General features: G+C 44.4%; 1 protein-coding gene across 6 annotated transcripts in view; it reads right to left on the bottom strand.

Annotated features, from left to right (window-relative positions):
* The window catches only part of BCL2L11 (BCL2 like 11), a 50,558-nt gene that overhangs the window by 12,992 nt on the left and 16,365 nt on the right, over positions 1-21,201 (bottom strand). For 3 of the 6 annotated variants that reach the window (XM_035001037.1, XM_035001039.1, XM_035001038.1), the window contains one exon: positions 3,541-3,650. The exons of 1 other annotated variant lie outside the window; for it this stretch is intronic. In XM_035001037.1, the coding sequence (XP_034856928.1) occupies positions 3,541-3,650 (110 nt within the window). Of the gene's footprint in view, positions 1-391; positions 517-3,540; positions 3,651-13,295; positions 15,018-21,201 lie in introns of those variants that run through there. 2 more of the 6 variants (XR_004678501.1, XM_035001041.1) reach the window with 2 other exon arrangements.

Genomic DNA, 21,201 nt, shown 5'->3' with positions numbered 1-21,201 from the left:
TGAATATTCTCATTCTTAGGAAACACACACTGATGTATTTGAGGGTGAAAGAATATCACACCTGTCATTTATTCCCAAAGAGCTCAGAAAATGGTATGTGCACAGGTACAAAAGGGGGGGAACATTAAAGCAAATGTGGCAACACGGGAACCGTGGGGAACTCGGGTGGCAGGTAGAAGAGGGTTCTCTGTGCCATTCTTGCAACTTTTAGATGGAAGTCTGAGATTATTTCGAAACAGAAAGTTACAAAAATACGCCAGAGACTTGGAGCGGTCAGACTTACCAGACGGAGGGGGACACGGTCACTCTGCCCTGGCGGGGTCGTTTGGGGGGCAAGTACACGGAGTCACAAAAGAAAAAGGGGAAACATGCACTGGGACTTTGCGCTCACCTGTGCCTCTCTCATCTCCTCCTTCAAGGGCTCAGACTCCACAGCTCCGTTTCATATGCTTCCCCACTGCCCTTAAGTGGACTGAACACATGACAACTATACGACACCTTCCTCTATTGCTCTAACTGAAAAAATGGGAAAATATCCTGTCAGGCTTCGCAAGGCTCATGGCAGTGAAAGACCAACACTTTAGAAAAGCTACTGTAATAGTATTAAGCAAATAAAGACACTCAATATTTACAATGCTGAAATCCATTATAAAGCAACCATCATAAAGCAAGGCGGGGGCTGTACACTGCTCAACAAGAAGTAACCTCCCCACCCCCCCCACCGTGAAGACGGCAGGTGATCTGAATGCCCGATTTTCTGCTACGGCCTCCCATTTCCTCCCCAGATTTCTACCCCCAATAAATGGACCGCCAGTGACACTGCAGACTTGGGATTATTTTTAACCAGCAATATCAAGACAGGTGTCTGTAGCTTTGGGGGTCACTGTGTCACTATCCAGAATCTGGTGTTTTGAATGGGTTATTTGCATAAAATCTGGAGAACATATTTGCCTTCATTACAGAAAAATCAGGTTATAACCTAGAGCCTGTCCCTACACCTCCCCCAATATCCCCAGCCTACTTAGGTAGCTAGAGTCCCTTAAATTATTAGTGACCACATTTTGACATTGGTTCATTTTTTTTAAAGAGATGCAAAGTAAGATTTACAACCAGAAAATAGTGTGATCCTGCGATGAAATTAACTTACATTTACTTTACCAAAAGCACTGTGAACAAACAGGTTGCATCTCATTTGAACAGATAGATATGGCCATCTCCAATATCCTCTTAAACATTAAACTGTGAAATAACCCTAGGAGAAGAGGAGGGGAGGAAGGATAGAACCTGCTAGACACTGTTCTCTCACCTCCCATGGACAGGCAAGGCAATGAAAACAACCCCACAGCTTGTGTCCCATTTGCACGTGACTAGAACTGTCCACCTCGTCGGCCTATGCTGTGCACCAACCCCCACGACACACCTGGCCCATATCTTATCGCTGATCACACAGGCCACCATGGAGGTGCATCAACCAGGTCCATCTGGGCAGGCCCAGGGGGGAACCTTATAGAGTCACCAATAGCCTGTGTAAGTTTAAAGAGAAACTTATACATAATATCCTTACAAGACATCTAGCTCTGTGGCCTTACAAGACATCTAGCCCTCAGAGTGGAGCTGTGTGGGCTCTTGGTGTCCAGAGCTTCTGGACTCTGAAGGCACCAGGGCCCAATAGCCTCCTCTCTTGGGCGGCCCCCTCCACGTCAGATCTGGCCCAAGGACATCTATGAGCCCCTTCAAGACGCAGAAAGAGGAGGCCCCGCACGCTGGTCAGTTTGCTGCTTAGGCTCATCGTGAGAGGCCACTCTGCCATCTTTTCCTGCTGAATTACGGAATGCCCCCCAGAATCAGCCTCCCTACCCCAGCATGAGGTCATCACGAATGCACTGGGGCCCTGCTTCTGACCAGTCCCTCCTGGTCCACCAAGAGGGGTCAAAGTCCAGTCACACACAGGAACACCAAAATCCCTTCAGGGAAACCAAGGCAAAGGAGCTGGGGGTAGAGGGAGAGTAACTGTAGTGGCAAATTATGAAACAATCAACCTTGCAAAAACAATTACCATTTCAGAGCTAGGTTGGAAAGGAACTTATACACCGTAAATGGCAGAGGTAGGATGCTGGATATTCTTGCCAGCTAAAGATGGCCATATAAGAAATTCCTAAACCCATTCATCAATGTGACAGTTCTCATTTAATAATAGAATCATACTATAGCACATTTCCCATCAAACACACACGCACGCACACGTGTGCACACATACAGACCCATAGCAAGGTATGAAGAGGATCCAATATGAGTTTTCAGAGCATCCCTGGCTCCCTTACAGAGACCCTATACTGAAGGAATAAATGAAAGACCCTCTGCAAAATGGGAGGATGTCTCCATGTGTGTCTAAAAAAAGCTTGAAGGGCATTGCATGGACAGGAAAACAAGAAGGACTCAAAGCAATTAACAGGTAACATCCACTTACTTAGCAACAGCTAGCTAAAAAAGAGACCAGCGTTTAAAGCAGGACACAAACACTGGGGTATTCTAAGCATGACCTATCCTTCCAGAAAAAAAAAAAAGGTTCAAAAAAAAAAATCTTGAAGGGATACTTATATGAAGCTGTAACGTTCAGAAAAAAAGGAGCCAGAAGACCAGTAACACAGTAAGAAAGAATGACAGTAACAATTACAGCTTTTTCTACAAAATAAGATGTGTCTTCTTTTTGGATAAATCAACAGAAATAGCCTCATACTTGGTTGTTTGGAAAAATGTAAACAAGCCAAAATTACGTTCTATCACATCTTTGTTAGTGTACCCTTTACAGGAAGTACTCACATACGCTCATACCAGCCCTAACTCCCAGAGTTAAAGCCTACACATTTTGGAAGTCTTCCATGGGCAGAAGGTGTCCAAATGGTAGTGGCTATTGCCAATGGGCAAAACCAACAAAATACACTGTGTCTACAGAAGAAGACATAGGGTTGGTTTGTTTTTTTTTAAATCAACAGCACACCTTAACATGTAAGTGGCAGTCAATTCAGGGTATAAAATTTTTATGCCCCAGATCCCAGACTCCTGGTTAATGGCCTCCTGACAGCATTCAAGGACAGCACCACGGACTGAAGGGGGTGGCTCTCCCGCTCTGCCCGTCAAACACTGCAGGACTACTGCTGGCATCGCCCCCCTGGGCTGAGTGAGGATGGAAATTTTAATAGGTCTTTACCTTTGACCCCAACTGCCCAAAAGGAATGCAGAAACCCTCTACACGGATTGAAAATTATGTTACTATTTATGTGGGAATATGTCAAAGCAGGTCCATAACCCCTTTCTTAGCATGGATGTCCCTTTGCCACCTTGTACGATATCCTATTTAATTACCATGACTTAAATTCATCCATAAAACATTTTCAAATGGAAAATGGGAAAGGAGAAACAATGGTGGGTCACACACAGGTAATAACTCGCATTTCCATTATTACTAGTCACCTTAGGAAAAAAAAAAAATTGTGGGGAGGGGGAGGGTGTGAGGAGAAGGGGTAAATAAAACATCATTACCCTCCTTGGGTAATATGCATTAAATTCGTCTCCAATACGCCGCAACTCTTGTGCAATCCATATCTCCGGGCGTGTATCTGCAGGTACGGCCTGAGACCGCCTCATGGAAGCTGCATCAGAACAAACAGAACAAAAATCACATTGTTTTCCATAGAGCATTTAGCACGTTCTAGAAGCAAGCCCATCTCACACACTCTGTTTTGTTTTTGGAATCTCCCTCACTTCAGGACTCTGTACTACGTGATGGTGGTAGGGTCCTACCTCAATTTGGTTAAAGAGTGACGGATGAAGAACTGACTTTTTCAAAAGCGGACACTCAGAATTGCAAACCTTAAAAACGTCCCGGCCAATTAATTACATGCTTCCATTTCAAAATAAACTAACACAAAAGTGGTACAATAAAGATGACCAAAAAAAAAAAAAAAATTCATACTTGAAACAAACAGAACATAAAAATTCAGGTTGTCAGCAAAGTAACTACTCTGATCTTCACACAAGGCAGAATTCCTAGGGAAATTTCAAACATCACACAGGAATTGGAGATGAAGTGGCTGTCCCATCTAATGCTATAGAATAAGGGAAAACCTGAGAATCAGCAGGCGACTTGAATGAGCTCGTTTCTACGGGAGCAGGTGCAGTCACCGTCACTTACAAGTGCTACCCCATGGCCAAGTTAAGGCATACCTGTGTGTTTTGTCTCCGTATTAATGCGGCCCATAAAGGTGGGTTGGATTCAAGTCTGCAAGCCCCATATGGGGAGAGGAAATGTTTTGGGTGAAGGAGCAAACGCATTTTTGAAAGAAGAGGCAGATGTCCCTTTCCATTAAGCTGTCACTAACATTCACACCCAGTCCACTCATCCGTTTGTTGCTGAAACCATTTAAAAGCCATGTGAAGGGGAGCAAAACTGGGAGTTGTCAAAAGATCCCCAGAGGCACCAGGAAGATGGCATTCTCCACACTCAGGAGAGAATGGTTTGGCATCGTGGGCACGGGAGAAGAGACGAGGTTCTTGGGCTTGTGACTTGTTAACTTACTGTTAAGCATGGGCACACTGTACTCACAATTAGACACACATGTTATGTTCTGACCACAGCAAAATATTTTAAAAACCTGCAATGATCAGATTTCGCAATACTATGCATATGGCTTTCTGTTTTGTATTTTTGCAAAAATATTTTGTATGTGGGGTTTCTGAATTTTATCGTTTTTTTTTTTTTAAAGATTTTATTATTTATTTGACAGAGAGAGACACAGCGAGAGAGGGAACACAAGCAGGGGGAGTGGGAGAGGGAGAAGCAGGCTTCCCACGGAGCAGGGAGCCCGATGCGGGGCTCGATCCCAGGACCCTGGGATCATGACCTGAGCTGAAGGCAGACACTTAACTGACTGAGCCACCCAGGCGCCCGAATTTTATCGTTTTAAGTAAAACTGATGTTGATTCGTAGCTCTATAAAAGCACTTAAAAGCGCACTCTGAAAAAATAAACTGAGTTTTTACCAAGTCTTCTCAAAACTCTTGTCCTATCTTCTTTGCCCCCCAACCCCCACCCACAGGAATCCAACAATGACCCCACACAGAGAGGGAGTGCCTGAGAGAGGATGGGCACTGAGTGTTTGTGTGTACATGTGTGCACATGTATGTGCAAAGAAGAATGCACATGGATGCTCTCCAGAATTATCTGTGCTCTGTGAGTAAGCCAAGGGAAGATTCCTAAAGGAAGCCCTAGGGGAGAACGTGAAGGCCAACCACAGAGAAACTTCTAGGATAATAAGCCAGGCACGTCCCCTGAATACACCCCCCAACCACATAAAAATTACTTTGACTGTATCTTTGCCACACAAATAGTTCTATCATTACTCCATAAGAGCCTATTTTAAATGGCTAAAACTGGCAGGAAACAAAATTTCAGGGTAGATGTGATGCCAGGTGGTGATATAATAGTTCACCTCCTTCTTTGGGGTTTGCAGCGCTTTAAAGATTTAGTCTGTCAGAGGTATCCAATCATTACTATTCTTTTTATACTGTCAGCAATCAAGTGGTTTTTTTATCCCAACTTCAGAAGCTGTTAAAAAAAGTCAACTCACCCCTGAGAGAAAGGAAAGCTCTTTTCTTAGAACACCTACTACACCTCAGAGCCTGAAGGTTTGGTGCGAGTCATTTCATACCATCCTGCTAACCGGCCCCGCAGGGACATAGCTGCCCCATCCACAGGTGACCAGACCAGCAAGCAGGACACCGTGTGGCCACCTCAGAGCTACTGCCACACACCCCTTCTGGGCTTCATTCAGAGCCCCCACTTGTTTCTCACTCTACAAGGCTCTCCTGAAGAGTAATCTGCTCTCAGGGGTACCCGGCTGGCTCAGTAGGTGGAGCATGCGACTTGATCTTGGGGTTGGGAGTTCGAGCCCCAGGTTGTGCATACAATTTACTTAAAAATAAAATTTAAATTAAAAGAAGGGTAATCAGGGGCACCTGGGTGGCTCAGTCGGTTAAGCGTCTGCCTTCGGCTCAGGTCATGATCCCGGGGTCCTGGGATCAAGCCCCGCATCAGGCTCCCTGCTCAGCGGGGAGCCTGCTTCTCCTTCTCCCAGTCCCCCAGCTTGGGTTCCCTCTCTTGCTGTCTTTCTCTGTCAAATAAATAAATAAAATCTTAAAAAAAAAAAAAAAAGGGTAATCTGCTTTCAATCCTAGAGTCAGAAATGAAAAAAAATACCATTTATCAAAAAAAAAAAATGTGTGAAATATAGACTGTGTGTCTTATAAAGATGGTAGACAGGTTAAAAACAACTGGCAAGTTAAAGAAGAAGTCAAACTCTCTATTTTCGCAGACGACATGATACTTTATGTGGAAAACCCAAAAGACTCCACCCCCAAGATACCAGAACTCATCCAGCAATTCAGTAATGTGGCAGGATACAAAATCAATGCACAGAAATCAGTTGCTTTCTTATACACTAACAACGCAACTGTAGAAAGAGAAATTGGAAGAAACGATTCCATTTACAATAGCACCAAAAACCATAAGATACCTCGGAGTAAACCTAACCAAAGAGGTAAAGGATCTATACTCTAGGAACTACAAAACACTCATGAAAGAAATTGAAGAAGACACAAAAAGATGGAAAAATATCCCATGCTCATGGATCGGAAGAATAAACATTGTTAAAATGTCTATGCTACCCAGAGCAATCTATACCTTCAATGCCATCCCGATCAAAATTCCAATGACATTTTTCAAAGTGCTGGAACAAACAATCCTAAAATTTGTACGGAATCAGAAAAGACCCTGAATCGCCAAGGAGATGTTGAAAAAGAAAAACAAAGCTGGGGGCATCACGTTGCCCGATTTCAAGCTATATTACAAAGCTGTGATCACCAAGACAGCATGGTACTGGCCCAAAAACAGACATATGGACCAATGGAACAGAACGGAGAGCCCAGATATGGACCCCCAACTCTATGGTCAAATAATCTTTGACAAAGCAGGAAAAAACATGCAATGGAAAAAAGACAGTCTCTTCAATAAATGGTGCTGGGAAAATTGGACAGCCACATGCAGAAGAATGAAACTCGACCATTCTCTAACACCATTCACAAAGATAAACTCAAAGTGGATGAAAGACCTCAATGTGAGACAGGAATCCATCCAAATCCTAGAGGAGAACATAGGCAGTAACCTCTTTGACATCGGCCACAGCAACTTCTTTCAAGATACATCTCCAAAAGCTAGTGAAACAAAAGCAAAAATGAACTTTTGGGACTTCATCAAGATAAAAAGCTTCTGCACAGCAAAGGAAACAGTCAACAAAACAAAGAGGCAACCCAAAGAATGGGAGAAGATATTTGCAAATGACACTATAGATAAAGGGCTGGTATCCAAGATCTATAAAGAACTTCTCAAATTCAACACCCAAAAAACAAATAATCAAGTCAAAAAGTGGACAGAAGAGATGAACAGACACTTCTCTGAAGAAGACATACAAATGGCTAACAGACACATGAAAAAATGTTCATCATCATTAGCCATCAGGGAAATCCAAATCAAAACCACACTGAGATACCACCTAACACCAGTCAGTATGGCAAAAATGGACAGGGAAAGAAACAACAAATGTTGGAGAGGTTGTGGAGAAAGGGGAACCCTCTTACACTGTTGGTGGGAATGCAAGTTGGTACAGCCACTTTGGAAAACAGTGTGGAGGTTCCTCAAAAATTTAAAAAAAGAGCTACCCTATGACCCAGCAATTGCACTCCTGGGTATTTACCCCAAAGACACAGATGTAGTGAAAAGAAGGGCCACATGCACCCCAATGTTCATAGCAGCAATGTCCGCAATAGCCAAACTGTGGAAAGAGCTGAGATGCCCTTCAACAGATGAATGGATAAAAAAGATGTGGTCCATATATACAATGGAATATTACTCAGCCATCAGAAAAGATGAATATCCAACTTTTACATCAACATGGATGGAACTGGAGGAGATTATGCTAAGTGAAATAAGTCAAGCAGAGAAAGTCAATTATCATATGGTTTCACTTATTTGTGGAACATAAGGAATAGCAGGGAGGACATTAGGAGAAGGAAAGGAAAAATGGGCGGGGGGAATTGGAGGGAGAGATGAACCATGACAGACTATGGACCTGAGAAACAAACAGGGTTTTAGAGGGGAGGGGGGTGGGGGAATTGGTTAGCCCGGTGATGGGTATTAAGGAGGGCACGTACTGCACGGAGCACTGGGTGTTATACGAAAACAATGGATCGTGGAACACTACCTCAAAAACTAATGATGTATTGTATGGTGACTAACATAACATAATAAAATTAAAAAATAATAAAAAAAAAATAAAAAAAACACAACTGGCAAGTTACCCAGTGTTTAATCAATCAAGACATTCACTAATATACCCAACAAGTACGAATGCCCATGTGCCAGACACTGTTCTAGGAGGTGCTCTGGGTACAGCAACCAAACAGGCCAAGCCCTGCTCCTGTGGAGTTCACATCCTTGCGGGTTAACTTTCAACATTTAAATGTTAAGTTTCTCTGGACACGACACTACCTGTTTACACAGGTAAACTTTTTACCTGTTAGAACATGAAACAAAAATAACTCCCCCAGTTAATTTCCCCCAACTTGAAGATGAAGCCTACTGCATTCTACTTAATACCTTACTTTACTTACTATGCGTGTGGTTTGGAAGGTTCTGCCTGGCTTATGCTTGGGCTGGTAACTATCAAAGGAGTCAGTCTGTGTCAGAAGTTGGCTTATCATCCAACTAGCACCTAGTGAACATGTCAACCTAGCCAGCAGCTAAGAAGAAAATATGGAACCTTGGTGGCCAAACCCATCCTGTTCTTCTTAGAGATAAATGCTCTGCTGTAATTTAGTGAAGGATGCAAAGGAGGTAAGTAAAGGTTTCTTCTCTAGACAAGAACAGTTCGGTAGCTTAAATAAACGTACAGACACAGACATATTCCCAAAGTGTGTGGCAGTAAGACACAGGGTGGGAGTGTCTGTGGGAGGCCCAGGAGGCTGCCCGCGCAGTTTCCTAGGCAACTCTGGTGCAGATGCTCCACAGACCAGACCCCGAGAACACTGAGCAACAGGCGAGAAACCTTGGGGACGTCCTGGAGTTTTAAGTAATCAAAGATAACGGATGAGACCCGGCTAAGCAGACACTGACTGGTCAGAACAACAGATTAGAGCTCTCTAAATGTACTGAGGTGTATTTTTGTTTAAGTTGACTTGGAGAGTAACAACACAATATAATCCAGTAATAACAACAGAAATTCACTTTCGCCAAGGAGACTGATCTGCCTGGACTACTCTTATACAGCATGTGTCACCATTTGGCTTTTGAAGAAACTGGGGCTTTTTGTTCTTGTTCCTTAAATCTATAAAGCTAAAATGAATGACAATCATTCATCCTGCAATAAAACCTACCTAACATGTCCACAGAATAGACAATTATAAAGTAAGCTTATTTAAAAGTTCTATTTTGAATATTTTAAAAGGCATCCTATTCCTGTATTTTAAGAGAGTAGTCTTAATCTCAGTACAGTGAGTTTTTCAACATAAATTTCAAAGATTACTTCTGAAGTGACAAAAATATCTTCTCTCTTGGGGGTGGGGGAAGCTTAACTTCATCACTAGTTTAATCTTAGTGACTGTCCTATTTGGCCTCATGTCACATGAGAACCCACCAAAACAAAAGAATGGGGTCTGGCTGACCCTAGAGAATGAGTCTGTCAGCCCCAGGGTAGTGCTGGTCAAAGCTCAAATTCATCTGCTTAATTCTGTGCCACTGTCACCCAGAGTGTGAACCACCACAACGGTGAAGGGTTCCACGGTCTGGTCTTCTAAAGGTGCACCTGAAGCAGGCGGGGCTCAGAGGCAGGGAATACTCAACACACCGGTCTACCCTCACTCTCATAATTCTACCCATATACTGACCCGACTACACCCATTATAATAATATAGTCCATCTATCGAAAAGATACTTTACATTTACATGTCTAGTAAGTATCAAGCACAAATATTTTACTTTCTATCTGCAATATGCTTCACAACCATAAATGCGGAGACCTGATCAATAAAATGGGTCTCTATTTGAAACAAAAACTCTTATTACTAGTCAAGAAGATAAAAATTTTAACTTATAAGGCAATTTTACATGCACATAGAAAATTCCTCCAAGGGAAAATTCTGGGGAAGTGTCTTTTAGCCCATAAAAAAATGTAGTTTCCGCATTTAAGAAATCATGTCACTCCATAAGCCTGACACTAACACTTAGGGGAAAAAAAGCAGAATAAAATATATACTGATCTAAATGTAAAGCCACCCCACAGCAGTAACCTAAAGCCCACGGAAGGCCAGCTCCACTCCTGCAAGCACCAGCCTGGGTTGGGGGAACCTGCTAGGTCCAGACTGTCTAACCAAAGCCACTGATCAAAAATAATGCAACTGTGTCAGACACAGGCAATTCTGTCAAAGGTGTGAAATGTTAGCTGAATTTTCGTCAACGCTCGTAGAAACAATCTTTTGAGATCCAGAATTTCCTGGTGCCATTATCTCCTACAGAAAAAATACTGAGGTCTAATTAATTCATTTTTCTATACCAGGGTGGGGGAGGGGAGGGATGGAAAGGAGGACATTTTTTTTTTTGAACTGTTTATCACAGTGGTTTTTTTTTTAATTCTTATGTTAATCCCCATACCTTACATCATTAGTTTTAGATGAAGTGCTCCATGATTCATTGTTTGTGCATAACACCCAGTGCTCCATGCAGAATGTGCCCTCCTCAATACCCACCACCAGGCTAACCCATCCTCCCACTCCCCTCCCCTCCAGAACCCTGTTTGTTTTTCAGAGTCCATCGTCTCTCATGGTTCGTCTATCCCTCCGATTTCCTCCGCTTTATTCTTCCCCTCCCGCTACCTTCTTCTTTTTTTTTTTCTTAACATATATTGCATTATTTGTTTCAGAGGTACAGATCTGAGATTCAACAGTCTTGCACAATTCACAGCGCTTACCAGAGCACATACCCTCCCCAGTGTCTATCACCCAGTCACCCCATCCCTCCCACCCCACCCCCCACTCCAGCAACCCTCAGTTTGTTTCCTGCAATTAAGAATTCCTCATATCAGTGAGATCATATGATACATGTCTTTCTCTGTTTGACTTATTTCACTCAACATAATACCCTCCAGTTCCATCCACGTCGTTGCAAATGGCAAGATCTCACTCCTTTTGATGGCTGCATAATATTCCATTGTTTATATATACCACATCTTCTTTATCCATTCATCTGTCGATGGACATCTTGGCTCTTTCCACAGTTTGGCTATTGTGGACATTGCTGCTATAAACATCGGGGTGCACGTACCCCTCTGGATCCCTACTTTTCTATCTTTGGGGTAAATACCCAGTAGTGCAATTGCTGGATCATATGGTAGCTCTATTTTCAACTTTTTGAGGAACCTCCATACAGTTTTCCAGAGTGGCTGCACCAGCTTGCATTCCCACCAACAGTGTAGGAGGGTTCCCCTTAAGGAGGACATTTTTTAACGTCAAAGAACTTTGAGTTACGAAAAGACGTGTGGTATTTAATTAACAGACTGTTCTGGTTCTGCTACAGAACATTTTCCAACCCATATGGTAATTTCAAATCTTAGAAGCTTAGCAATTGAAAAAAATTAATGTCGTGGTTAAGTGGCTGATAGTGAAATCAGGCTGGGGCTTTCAGAAAGGGCTTTCTATAGCACGGTCAGCTAGGGTGGGAAAATGGGGGGAAAAAAAGCAAACAAACAAACAAACAAACAAAAACCCCCTCGAGATTCTCAATTCATAGCTCAACATCAGCCTAACCAAACCTTCTGATTTCTCCTGAATGCCCACCTGCCCCCACCCCATTGTTACCAACAGCAGGTGTTAAAGGAATGGAGGTCCCATCACAACACCACTGCCACTGTTTCTACACCCAGCTGTCCTGCTCTGGGAGGGCGGTGACAAACGCCACCGTGTGCGGCGTGTATGTGCACCGGGGGCACCGTGTCCTACATGTGGGCTCACACGACTGCGGTCTCATGCCGAGCGACAGGACTGGGGCAGCTCTCACTGGCGAGGGGCGGCCACTCTTTTAGTTCCCTGCACGTCCGCACTGGCATTTCAAGTGCGGAACCAGACATCAAATTAAAATTCATGGAAATACGTCACACTACTCTGTTTTCAGATGTTCAGTAATCCACGAATACTTAGGCAGAATCAAGATCAGATTTTAAAGTAGTCGGCATGAATTAAGCTCTGAATATGTATTCAACTCAGAGCTGAGAAAGGATTTTTCGGTCTCCGAACAGCTATGGAATGTAGGACTTTGATGACATGATCGTTTTTATTTTCAACACACAATGGATCATACTTAGACAAGCACACATTTTGCCTGGCACTTACCAGGGACTGTGGGGGCCCTTCCTCTCAACATCTCAGGGTCATCCATCTTTATTCTCCAAGGACAGTCTAATTTAACCAAAAACCATAAGGATCCTCTAAAGGACCATTTCTCAGTCGGCTCTGAAACCAGTGCTAAACCACTTCCAAAAGAGTATTCCAGAAATGTTCAGATGAAGCGCTGCCTTTGCAGGTGACCACTCTTAAGGGCAACATTCACTTGGGAAAATAAAAATTCTGGGCTGTCTATTCAACCCAATAGTCTCCTTATTTAAGTGAGTATCTTCAGAAATATCTTTATCAAGTCACAGCTATCCACAAGCTTACAAGAGGAAAAAGGACACAGCCAGCCGGCCTGCTATGGGTTCCTTAGGAAACCCACCTGAGTGATCAGGCCCACGTGCCCCAGGATTCCCAGTTAGCCATGGGGGCAAGAGCGACTGCCACTCTCGTAAGTTTCACTGCAGGAAATGCCATCAGAATCACCTTTAAAAACTCCACTGATTCTCGGAAATAAAATGAGCCAGAACCCAATTTCACCACGTGCATCCCCGCCCCCAGTCTGTGTCTCCCTTGCATCATTTTATTTGTTGATCAATCTTTTATCAATTGCACTGAGCCCCTGTAGGATCACGAGAGCAGTTAGAAATAAAACACAGAGATCGCAGTATCGGTGCTCAGAAAGTTCCTCCATCTGTTTTCCCCGGTACATGGCAATGTCAAGTCTGTACTTTATAAACAGCTGCTAGGAGACAGCACCCTCAAAATAATGAAGTTCAGGAGAGGAAGCCAGTGTTTTATACTTACTCCTTTCAGTGCGTGTTGTCCATGCTTTTATGTGGCCTTGAGTAAGGAAGTCAAAACAAGCTGCTTTGATCCACTTCCAGGCTGACCATTTGGAAACTGCCAGTAAACCACGGCTGTGAAGCTGGACAGAAGTCTGGAAACCAGCATACATCATCTTTCCCCTTCCACCATTACGCTTCTCACAATGAAATTTGAATCTAAGGCCTTAAGACCAATGTGCTATGATGCCTCTTCACTCACTGACTGTTCAACACCAGAAGACCTAGTTGCCCATTTCACCTGAGCTGCCCCCCACACACATGTTCACATCTTTACTAGAAGCCAGTGACAGGCCGGTAGCAAACCCAGACCAAGTTTCCAGGTCTCTGTCCAAGGACATACCTGCCAGCGCTCACTCACAGCAGAAGTCCAGCATCTTAGGCAGGTGGGAGACCTGGCACAGGGGCCATCCACAACATGAGGCCAGCTCGCCTGGCCTGCAAGCCCACTGCCTGGCGGGTGGCCTGCTTTTTCCTGAGGCAGGGTGGTCCTCACTGAAGGGCATTAGATGCTACAAAGTGCATCCTCATAGGGAATGGAAATGTCCCCCCTTCCAAGCCCCACCTCAATTTTGCTTCTGTCCCCTGGGCCTATAAAGACAATCTACAGTCCCTCTCCATCATTACCCCTCTTTTAATTTTTTTCTTTTTCTTTTGTTAAGTAGGCTCCACGTTCAGCGTGGAGCCCAACGTGGGGCCCAAATGCACAACCCTGATATCAAGACTTTGAACTGAGGTCAAGAGTCGGATGCTTAACCGACTGGGCCACCCAGGCTCCCCTCACCACTCTTTTCAATTAAGGAAGCTGCCACCACCGCACGCCCCAAACCTGGTCCTGAACCAGCTCCTTCCATGTGCCTTTTATGGCGAGCAGTGGGAAGACCCACCATCACCATCCTGGTCCCCCCTGATGTGCTCCTGAAGTGTGTTGCTCTGAAGAGCGCGTGGTGGTCTGTACTAGGTCTGACGGGGGCAGGACACGGGACGCTACTTCTGCTCTTTCCTCTCCCACTGACCCTAGCTGCACCAAGTTGCTGAGACAGCTGCAGCTCTATTTCTATAGTCTTAAATTCCTTTCACAGGGTCACAGGGGATTTGGCTGTGCCATCTTATTTCGAAAAACAAATAAAAATAACCCCAGAACTAAGTACAGTCAAGTGAAGAGCAACTCTGAGCTTGCTTTAAGACAGAGGCATATACCCTATACCCCTTCTGCTGACAACTTCCTATCCAATTTATTCCACCATTTACTCCATCACAACTATAAAGAAAAAAAGTGCTTTTTAGAGGTCTTTTAAAAGTAAATATACAACTTCATACACTAATTCACTTAAGGCCATTCCTCAAGAATAAAGTGTTAAAAAATTGGAAGTTACTACCTTTCGGTAACTTATATGTTATACCTAGCTAAAAAGCTGATCTTGGTGAGGAAATGAAAATTTAAATCACAAATATAAAAGTGGTGGCCCGCGTTCGCGCTTTCCCCTGGAAAATAAAAAAAAGGCAAGAAAAATTCCTGACTACAGAGTAAGTGGGGCTTCCTTTATGAAATGGAATACCAGCAGCAGGAAACAAAAATCTCTTCTAATTCCCATTAAGGCCTTAAGATTACTGTATTTCATCTCCGTGATCGTGAAGACCAAGACTTGGGGCAAAAACAGTCTTGAGAAGCTACATCTTAAGCAGTTTTTCTTTTCTTTTTTATTATTTTTATAAAGATTTTTATTTATTTGACAGAGAGAAAGAGCCCAAGCCGGGGGAGCGGCAGGCAGAGGGAGAGGAAGAAGCAGACTCCCCCAGGAGCAAGGAGCCCTGGGATCATGACCTGAGCAGAAGGCAGATGCTTAACCAACTGAGCCACCCAGGTGCCCCTTAAGCAGTTTTTTAAAACATGCAAAAGTGTATCAATTTTATTTCCACAGTTGGGATTTATAATGGCCACCCACCAAATGAAGCACTAACCTGTTAACATAGATGTTATGGGCAGTGGTAACTCACAAGAAGTCTCAGGCACACTGAAAGCTTCTCCCTTACGACGAATTCATGAAAGGCAGCTGCCTCTTTTTAAACCACGTCATAAGAGAAGACAGACAAACTTGACACAATTCCAGACACTCTTCGGTGTAATCACAAAGACATAATCGTTGTGCTTACACATTTAATGGTTTACATATCTGTCCTTAAAACATCTATCTGTCACAGTCGGGCTGTGTGACTCCTCCCTAGAAATCTCACAAAGCTTGTGCGACTTCACTGAGCACAAGCACATTTAGGCTGCAGGCGGGTGTCCCACCTCTAAGGGACACAGGCGAACACATGCCCCATAGCCTTTTGTAGGAAACACAGTGATAAATAGAAATGTTGTAAGAATTAAATGTTGCATATACAATAAGGACACTGGAAAGCTCAAGCCAGTGGAGTAGTACAGTGCCTGGTCAATGAGAAACACGGGCTGAGGCTCAATTTCCTCCATCCCCTGACCAGCCTGTGCTACCATTCAAGACACTACCTAACCTTTGCACGACTCCACAATTACAGGGGAGAAGGCCCAGGCACTGCCTGTCACCCATACAAATATGAGGCAGGTAACCGGGCCACGTTCTTCCACACGGAAAAAGCATGGAAGCTGGAGTCACCACTGGCACAAGTCCAAGTGTAAGCTGTGTGGAATTCTGCCCTTAAAGACCATCAGGTCTGGTGGTTTGAAGGTCATTTATCTGTTCTGGTTCACACATGCTTGTTCCTCCCTACCAGTACGTATCACCCCTGCAGGGTGTGACAGACTGCTGGCCCAGCTCTGATGCCTCGCAGGTTCATAAACGGGGCAAAATGGTCTGGCTACCCCTGTACTCAGAAACCCTCTGTGCAATACAGATTCAACTGGGGTGGCTGTAATTCGGCGCGAGCCCTACCCCCACCCCACCCCACCCCACCCCACCCCACCCCGGCCCCTCCAGTCCTCTGACCACTACCGATGGCTGCAACACCCTTCTATATCAGGAGAGGACATTCGTGCCTCACCAGGTTGAGGGACAAGCCCCAGGGGCTGTAATGGGTCAGTGGGGGGATCAAGACTGGACTGGGTCACTTCCTGTAACTTTTCACGCCTATACTTCATGACATACTATCAGTAAAAAGGACTACAGAGAAAACACAGTTCTAAGCTTCCAATAAGCACAGTGGGAAAATTCAAGTGAAAAAAGGAGTTGTGGGTATTCCTAAGTTGCATTAAATATTACTTGAATTCGCATTAAATCTACAAATATTTGGGCTCCTGCCATTATGCACCAAACTGTTTTCTTAAATTGGTAAGTTGTTTTGACCAGTTCAGTAGAAGTTATGCTCAGGTGTTAGTAATATTGGGGTCTAAATGTAAATACATACTAACATAGCATATATCCAGAATTCATTTCTAGACTACTTTGTGTTAAAAAACTTCTCAAGAGGGGCACCTGGTGACTCAAGTCGGCTGAGCGTCTGACTCTTGGTTTTGGCTCAGGTCACAGTCTTGGGTCTCCCACTCAGTGGGGAGTCGGCTTCAGATTGTCTCTCTCCCTCTCCACCTGCCACTCTCCCCCCCCACCTGCCACTCTCCCTGCTCGCTCTCTCTCAAATAAAATCTTAAAAAAAAAAAAACCTTCTCAAGAGATGGAAAAACGGAAAAAAACCCACAAGAAATCTATCAGTCTTTCTTCCAACACACTATTCCACAGAAAAGTAACTCTCTCAATAAACTAAGGTTGAGCAGCTCAACTCACCTCATACACCTTCACAGACACACATTTGTAAGAAACAAGTAAGTCCTTTTTGCTTAAGCCATCTTCTTTTACAAAGTCTCAAATTACTCACTGAATCTATAAACTGGTTATATCAAAACATTTCAGTAAATGGAATAGGAAGAACGCTCTGGTTCAGGATTCAGGAATGTGACATATTTTAGGGGGAGGAAAGTTCCCAGAGCAACTCATATAGTTAAGAATCATCACGTTGAACCTGTCTGAATTTGAACACATACCCTTCTTAGACTGAAATGACTGATTTTTCTTTTTACAAAATTTTAGCTTTAAAACCATTTTCACTCCTAAAGGTCATAAAATGATTGATTCTATTTTTTTTTTTTTTTTTTAGGATTTTATTTATTTGACAGAGAGTGAGAGAGGGAACACAAGCAGGGGGAGTGGGAGAAGGAGAGACGCAGGCTTCCCGCTGAGCAGGGAGCCCAACGCGGGGCTGAATCCCAGGACCCCGGGATTATGACCTCAGCCGAAGGCAGACACTTAACCTACTGAGCCACCCAGGTGCCCCGATTCTATTTTTTTTAAACAAAATTTTAGCTTTAAAACCATCTTCACTTCTAAAGAAGGTCAGCAAAGCCCAAATTAAAGCATCAGTGCCAAAGGCCTGAGTTCCCACTTCCAACACCAGATGTGCCCTCAACCCGTTTCCAAATCCCGGAGTTCTGCTTCTCAAGGGGACATAACATCCCAGCTCTCAGGGCTGCCGGCACAATCCATGCAGTCAGCTGGCCTGTGTCCTCTTTGAGCACAGATGCTGGAGAAGGGGAGACACGCTCAGGCTGTAACTCAAGCACAGAACCCCATCCTCACTCATGCCCGTGGGCACACACAGCCCAGGCAGACAGGAGCTGAGCCGAGAATGGCCCTCAGCAGGCCCTTCAGGGATCTCACAGACCACAGGGATCTGCTCCAGGGCAGAGAAGAGAGGAAATACAAAGGGAATTTGGTTTCCCAGAGCACACGGGGGGATACCAACTCATTCTAATAAATACTGAAAACCACAAAGGCATGGGCTCTTACAAATGGGGCTTAAACTTGTCCACCAGGGAAATGCTGTTTGTTCCGTTGGCATTGGTGACCTCATAGCACGTGAAGAAAAAGTTCCCAAGCATTCATGATTCACTCGTTCAGAAATGAAACCCCAAATTTAACAGATGGCTAAAGGAGCATAAATTCCTTCAAAGGAAAAAAAAAAAGCCATTTTAAAATTCTTCATTCTATTGAGGCAAGGAATATTTCTAATGTTAAACCAAAAAAGCAAAATACCTCATTTCAAAAAGGGCTGCTTAATATTTGACCACAGGAAAAAGTAGTAGTTCAGCCTGTGACTTATGTCTCAAGACCATTCTTTCTCCAAATACACACGCTGAACTATAGTCAAGTTTCTGCCAAATGCAATGGGCCATCTCTCACAGGTGTCCCCGACACAGGCCCAGCTCAGACACAGTGTGGTTTCCAGATGTCTCTCCATGGTCTACAGACTTGCCAATGAAGCCAAGGTTCTTTTTAGGGTGATGTGCAGGTTCACGGGCAGGTGAGGGGTGATTCAGACCTCCCCTCCCCACCCCCACCAGGCCAGTTTCTAGAAAAGATCTCTTTTGATTGTTTGTTCTGGGCCCTGGGGGAGTTAGAATTATAGCAGCATTTCCAGATGAATTCACTTCCCTGTGAGTTTCCTATACTCCTGAAACAGCTCCTTTATACTTACTGACATGTCATGGCTCTAACAGGTTGTTGAGGAACAAGGAGAGATTAGCCACTGGGTTCCCACCAGATGCTTTTTTTTTTTTTTTAAATTTTATTTATTTATTTGAAAGAGAGAGCATCAGCAGAAAGAGAGGGGCAGAGGGAGAGGGAGAAGCAGACTCCCCGCTGAGCAGGGAGCCCGATGTGGGGCTTGATCCCAGGACCCTGACATTATGACCTGAGCCGAAGGCAGACGCTTAACCAAATGAGCCACCCAGGCGCCCCTCACCAGCTGCTTTCTTATGTGGAAGCTCCCACAACGCAGAGGTGAGCACTTCTGTCTTCATTTGACAGATGAGAAAAGAAACTCAGACAGACTAGCAGGTCTGCTCAGGTCACTTGGTGGGTCTGCGGAACAGCTAGGATTCCACCTAGATCCTGTCCCAGACCTATGCGCAGCCCTGCAGGGAACACAGCAGCAGTCCACCCATGCCAAACAACCTGTAAGCCCACTGGATGGAGATGCTTCACAATAAAACACTTACTTCGCTAAATAAAAATCAGACCCCAGAAGAATATATTAGGCGGCTAATGTCTATCTGGAAATACTTCTGGTGATGGGTTGTGAGCTTGATCTTCCGGATGAAATCCTTTTTTTTTTGAAGTTTTTTTAATTTATTGGAGAGAAAGAGAGAGTACGAGTGCAGGGGGGGGAGGGGGAGCAGGAGAGAGAGAAGCAGACTACCTGCTGAGCGGGGAGCCCAACACGGGGCTCAATCCCAGGACCCTGGGATCATGACCTGAGCCAAAGGCAGATGCTTAATGACTGAGCCACCCGGGTGCCCCTTCTGGATGAAATCTTTACCAACATAAGGGGCATGACACTTAATACTGAATCATATAAATAAGATGTACATGTCACAGTGACAAGCTGCTGGGCATGCCAAAAATGATTAAAATTAAAAGAAAATTTGACATACATGTACTATATATTAGATTTATTCTATTACAAATGCCAGTTATGATTTTGCAAACACAAAAAGAGGCACACGGATAAGACTTGAAACTTGAATGCAAAATTATGCTTTTAACGTTTTGATATATATTCCTTCTAATCCTTCTGTTACACTTAACTTTTTGTAAACTTCTTCAACACCAATGTTTTTGCCTCCCATAAACTCATACGCTGAGCCTACTCTCCAGTGTGATGGTATCAGGAGATGGGGCCTTTAGGAAGTGATTAGAGCACCAGCGTGGAGCCTTCATGAACGGGATCAATGCCTTTGTTAAGAGGTCTCTCTCCATCATGGGAGGACACAGTGAGAAGGCAGTGATGTGTAAGTTTAGGAAGAGGGTCCTTCCCAGAACCTGGACATGCTCAGCACCCTAATCTCAGACTTCCAGCTTCCAGAAGTATGAGATCAATGATTCTTGGTTAAGTCACCCAGTCTGTGGTATTTTTGTTACAGCAGCAAAAACAGACTAAGACAGTAAGATGTCATCAACAATTTTGTAACCTTTTCTAACATAACTTTATGCCAGCAGCGTTTTCCATGCCATTATTCTTCTTAACGTCATTAGGAAGACAGCACCATAGTCTGTCAAAAGGACGTGTAACAATTTAAGAGATTTTTCCCATACCATTAGGACAGTCAACAGTTTTTTTTGGCTGGGATAGTGCCAGGATGACCCCCCCCCACACACATTTCTCCCAACATTCCCTGCAGAAGAAAGGAATGGCAGGCCGTCTGCTCTGAGCCCTCAGAGCAGGGTCTGAGGGTGAGTGGGTGGCGTGGTGCTTAGAGCCTGGAACATGGCATAGGGCCGAGTCCACAAGGTCTTATAGGACAGGCATTTGGTTTATGTCAACAGGACCTCCACAGAGAAGGAAAGCAGTCTTGGGTCACATGCCCCAGCACAGGTCCCAGCCACTGACCAAGCAGAACCACCAGAGGACACTGACCAGATGAGAAAGAAGCTAGACTTCTGTCACATGAGGAGTATGCTGAGAGACTGAGGCTGCCCCCACAGAGGAGGAGTGAAGACCAGTGAATTCTGGTGTGGGAGGTGGCGGCTGGGGCAGGGAGAGGGGGTGGTCCATGGGGAGTCCCCCCACCCCCAACACAGGCGGGACAACTGCAGACTAGGGGCATGAGAAGATCTGGGCACTGAGCAAGTGCTCCAATTCCTTGGTGTAAAAGGTCAGGAGGCAAGGTATCAGACTGCCTTCCATTCAGTTCTTTTTTTTTTTTTTTTTTTTAAGATTTTATTTATTTATTTGAGAGAGAGAGAATGAGAGAGAGCACATGAGAGGGGTGAGGGTCAGAGGGAGAAGCAGACTCCCTGCCGAGCAGGGAGCCCGATGTGGGACTCGATCCAGGGACT

Source organism: Mirounga leonina, unplaced genomic scaffold (assembly GCF_011800145.1).
Source record: "Mirounga leonina isolate KUSES-001 unplaced genomic scaffold, KU_Mleo_1.0 Mir_125, whole genome shotgun sequence".
In the NCBI taxonomy this organism is placed as follows: Eukaryota; Metazoa; Chordata; class Mammalia; order Carnivora; family Phocidae; genus Mirounga; species Mirounga leonina.
The sequence above is the reverse complement of the archived record's forward strand: the minus strand, read 5'-3'. Positions and strand labels throughout refer to the sequence as shown.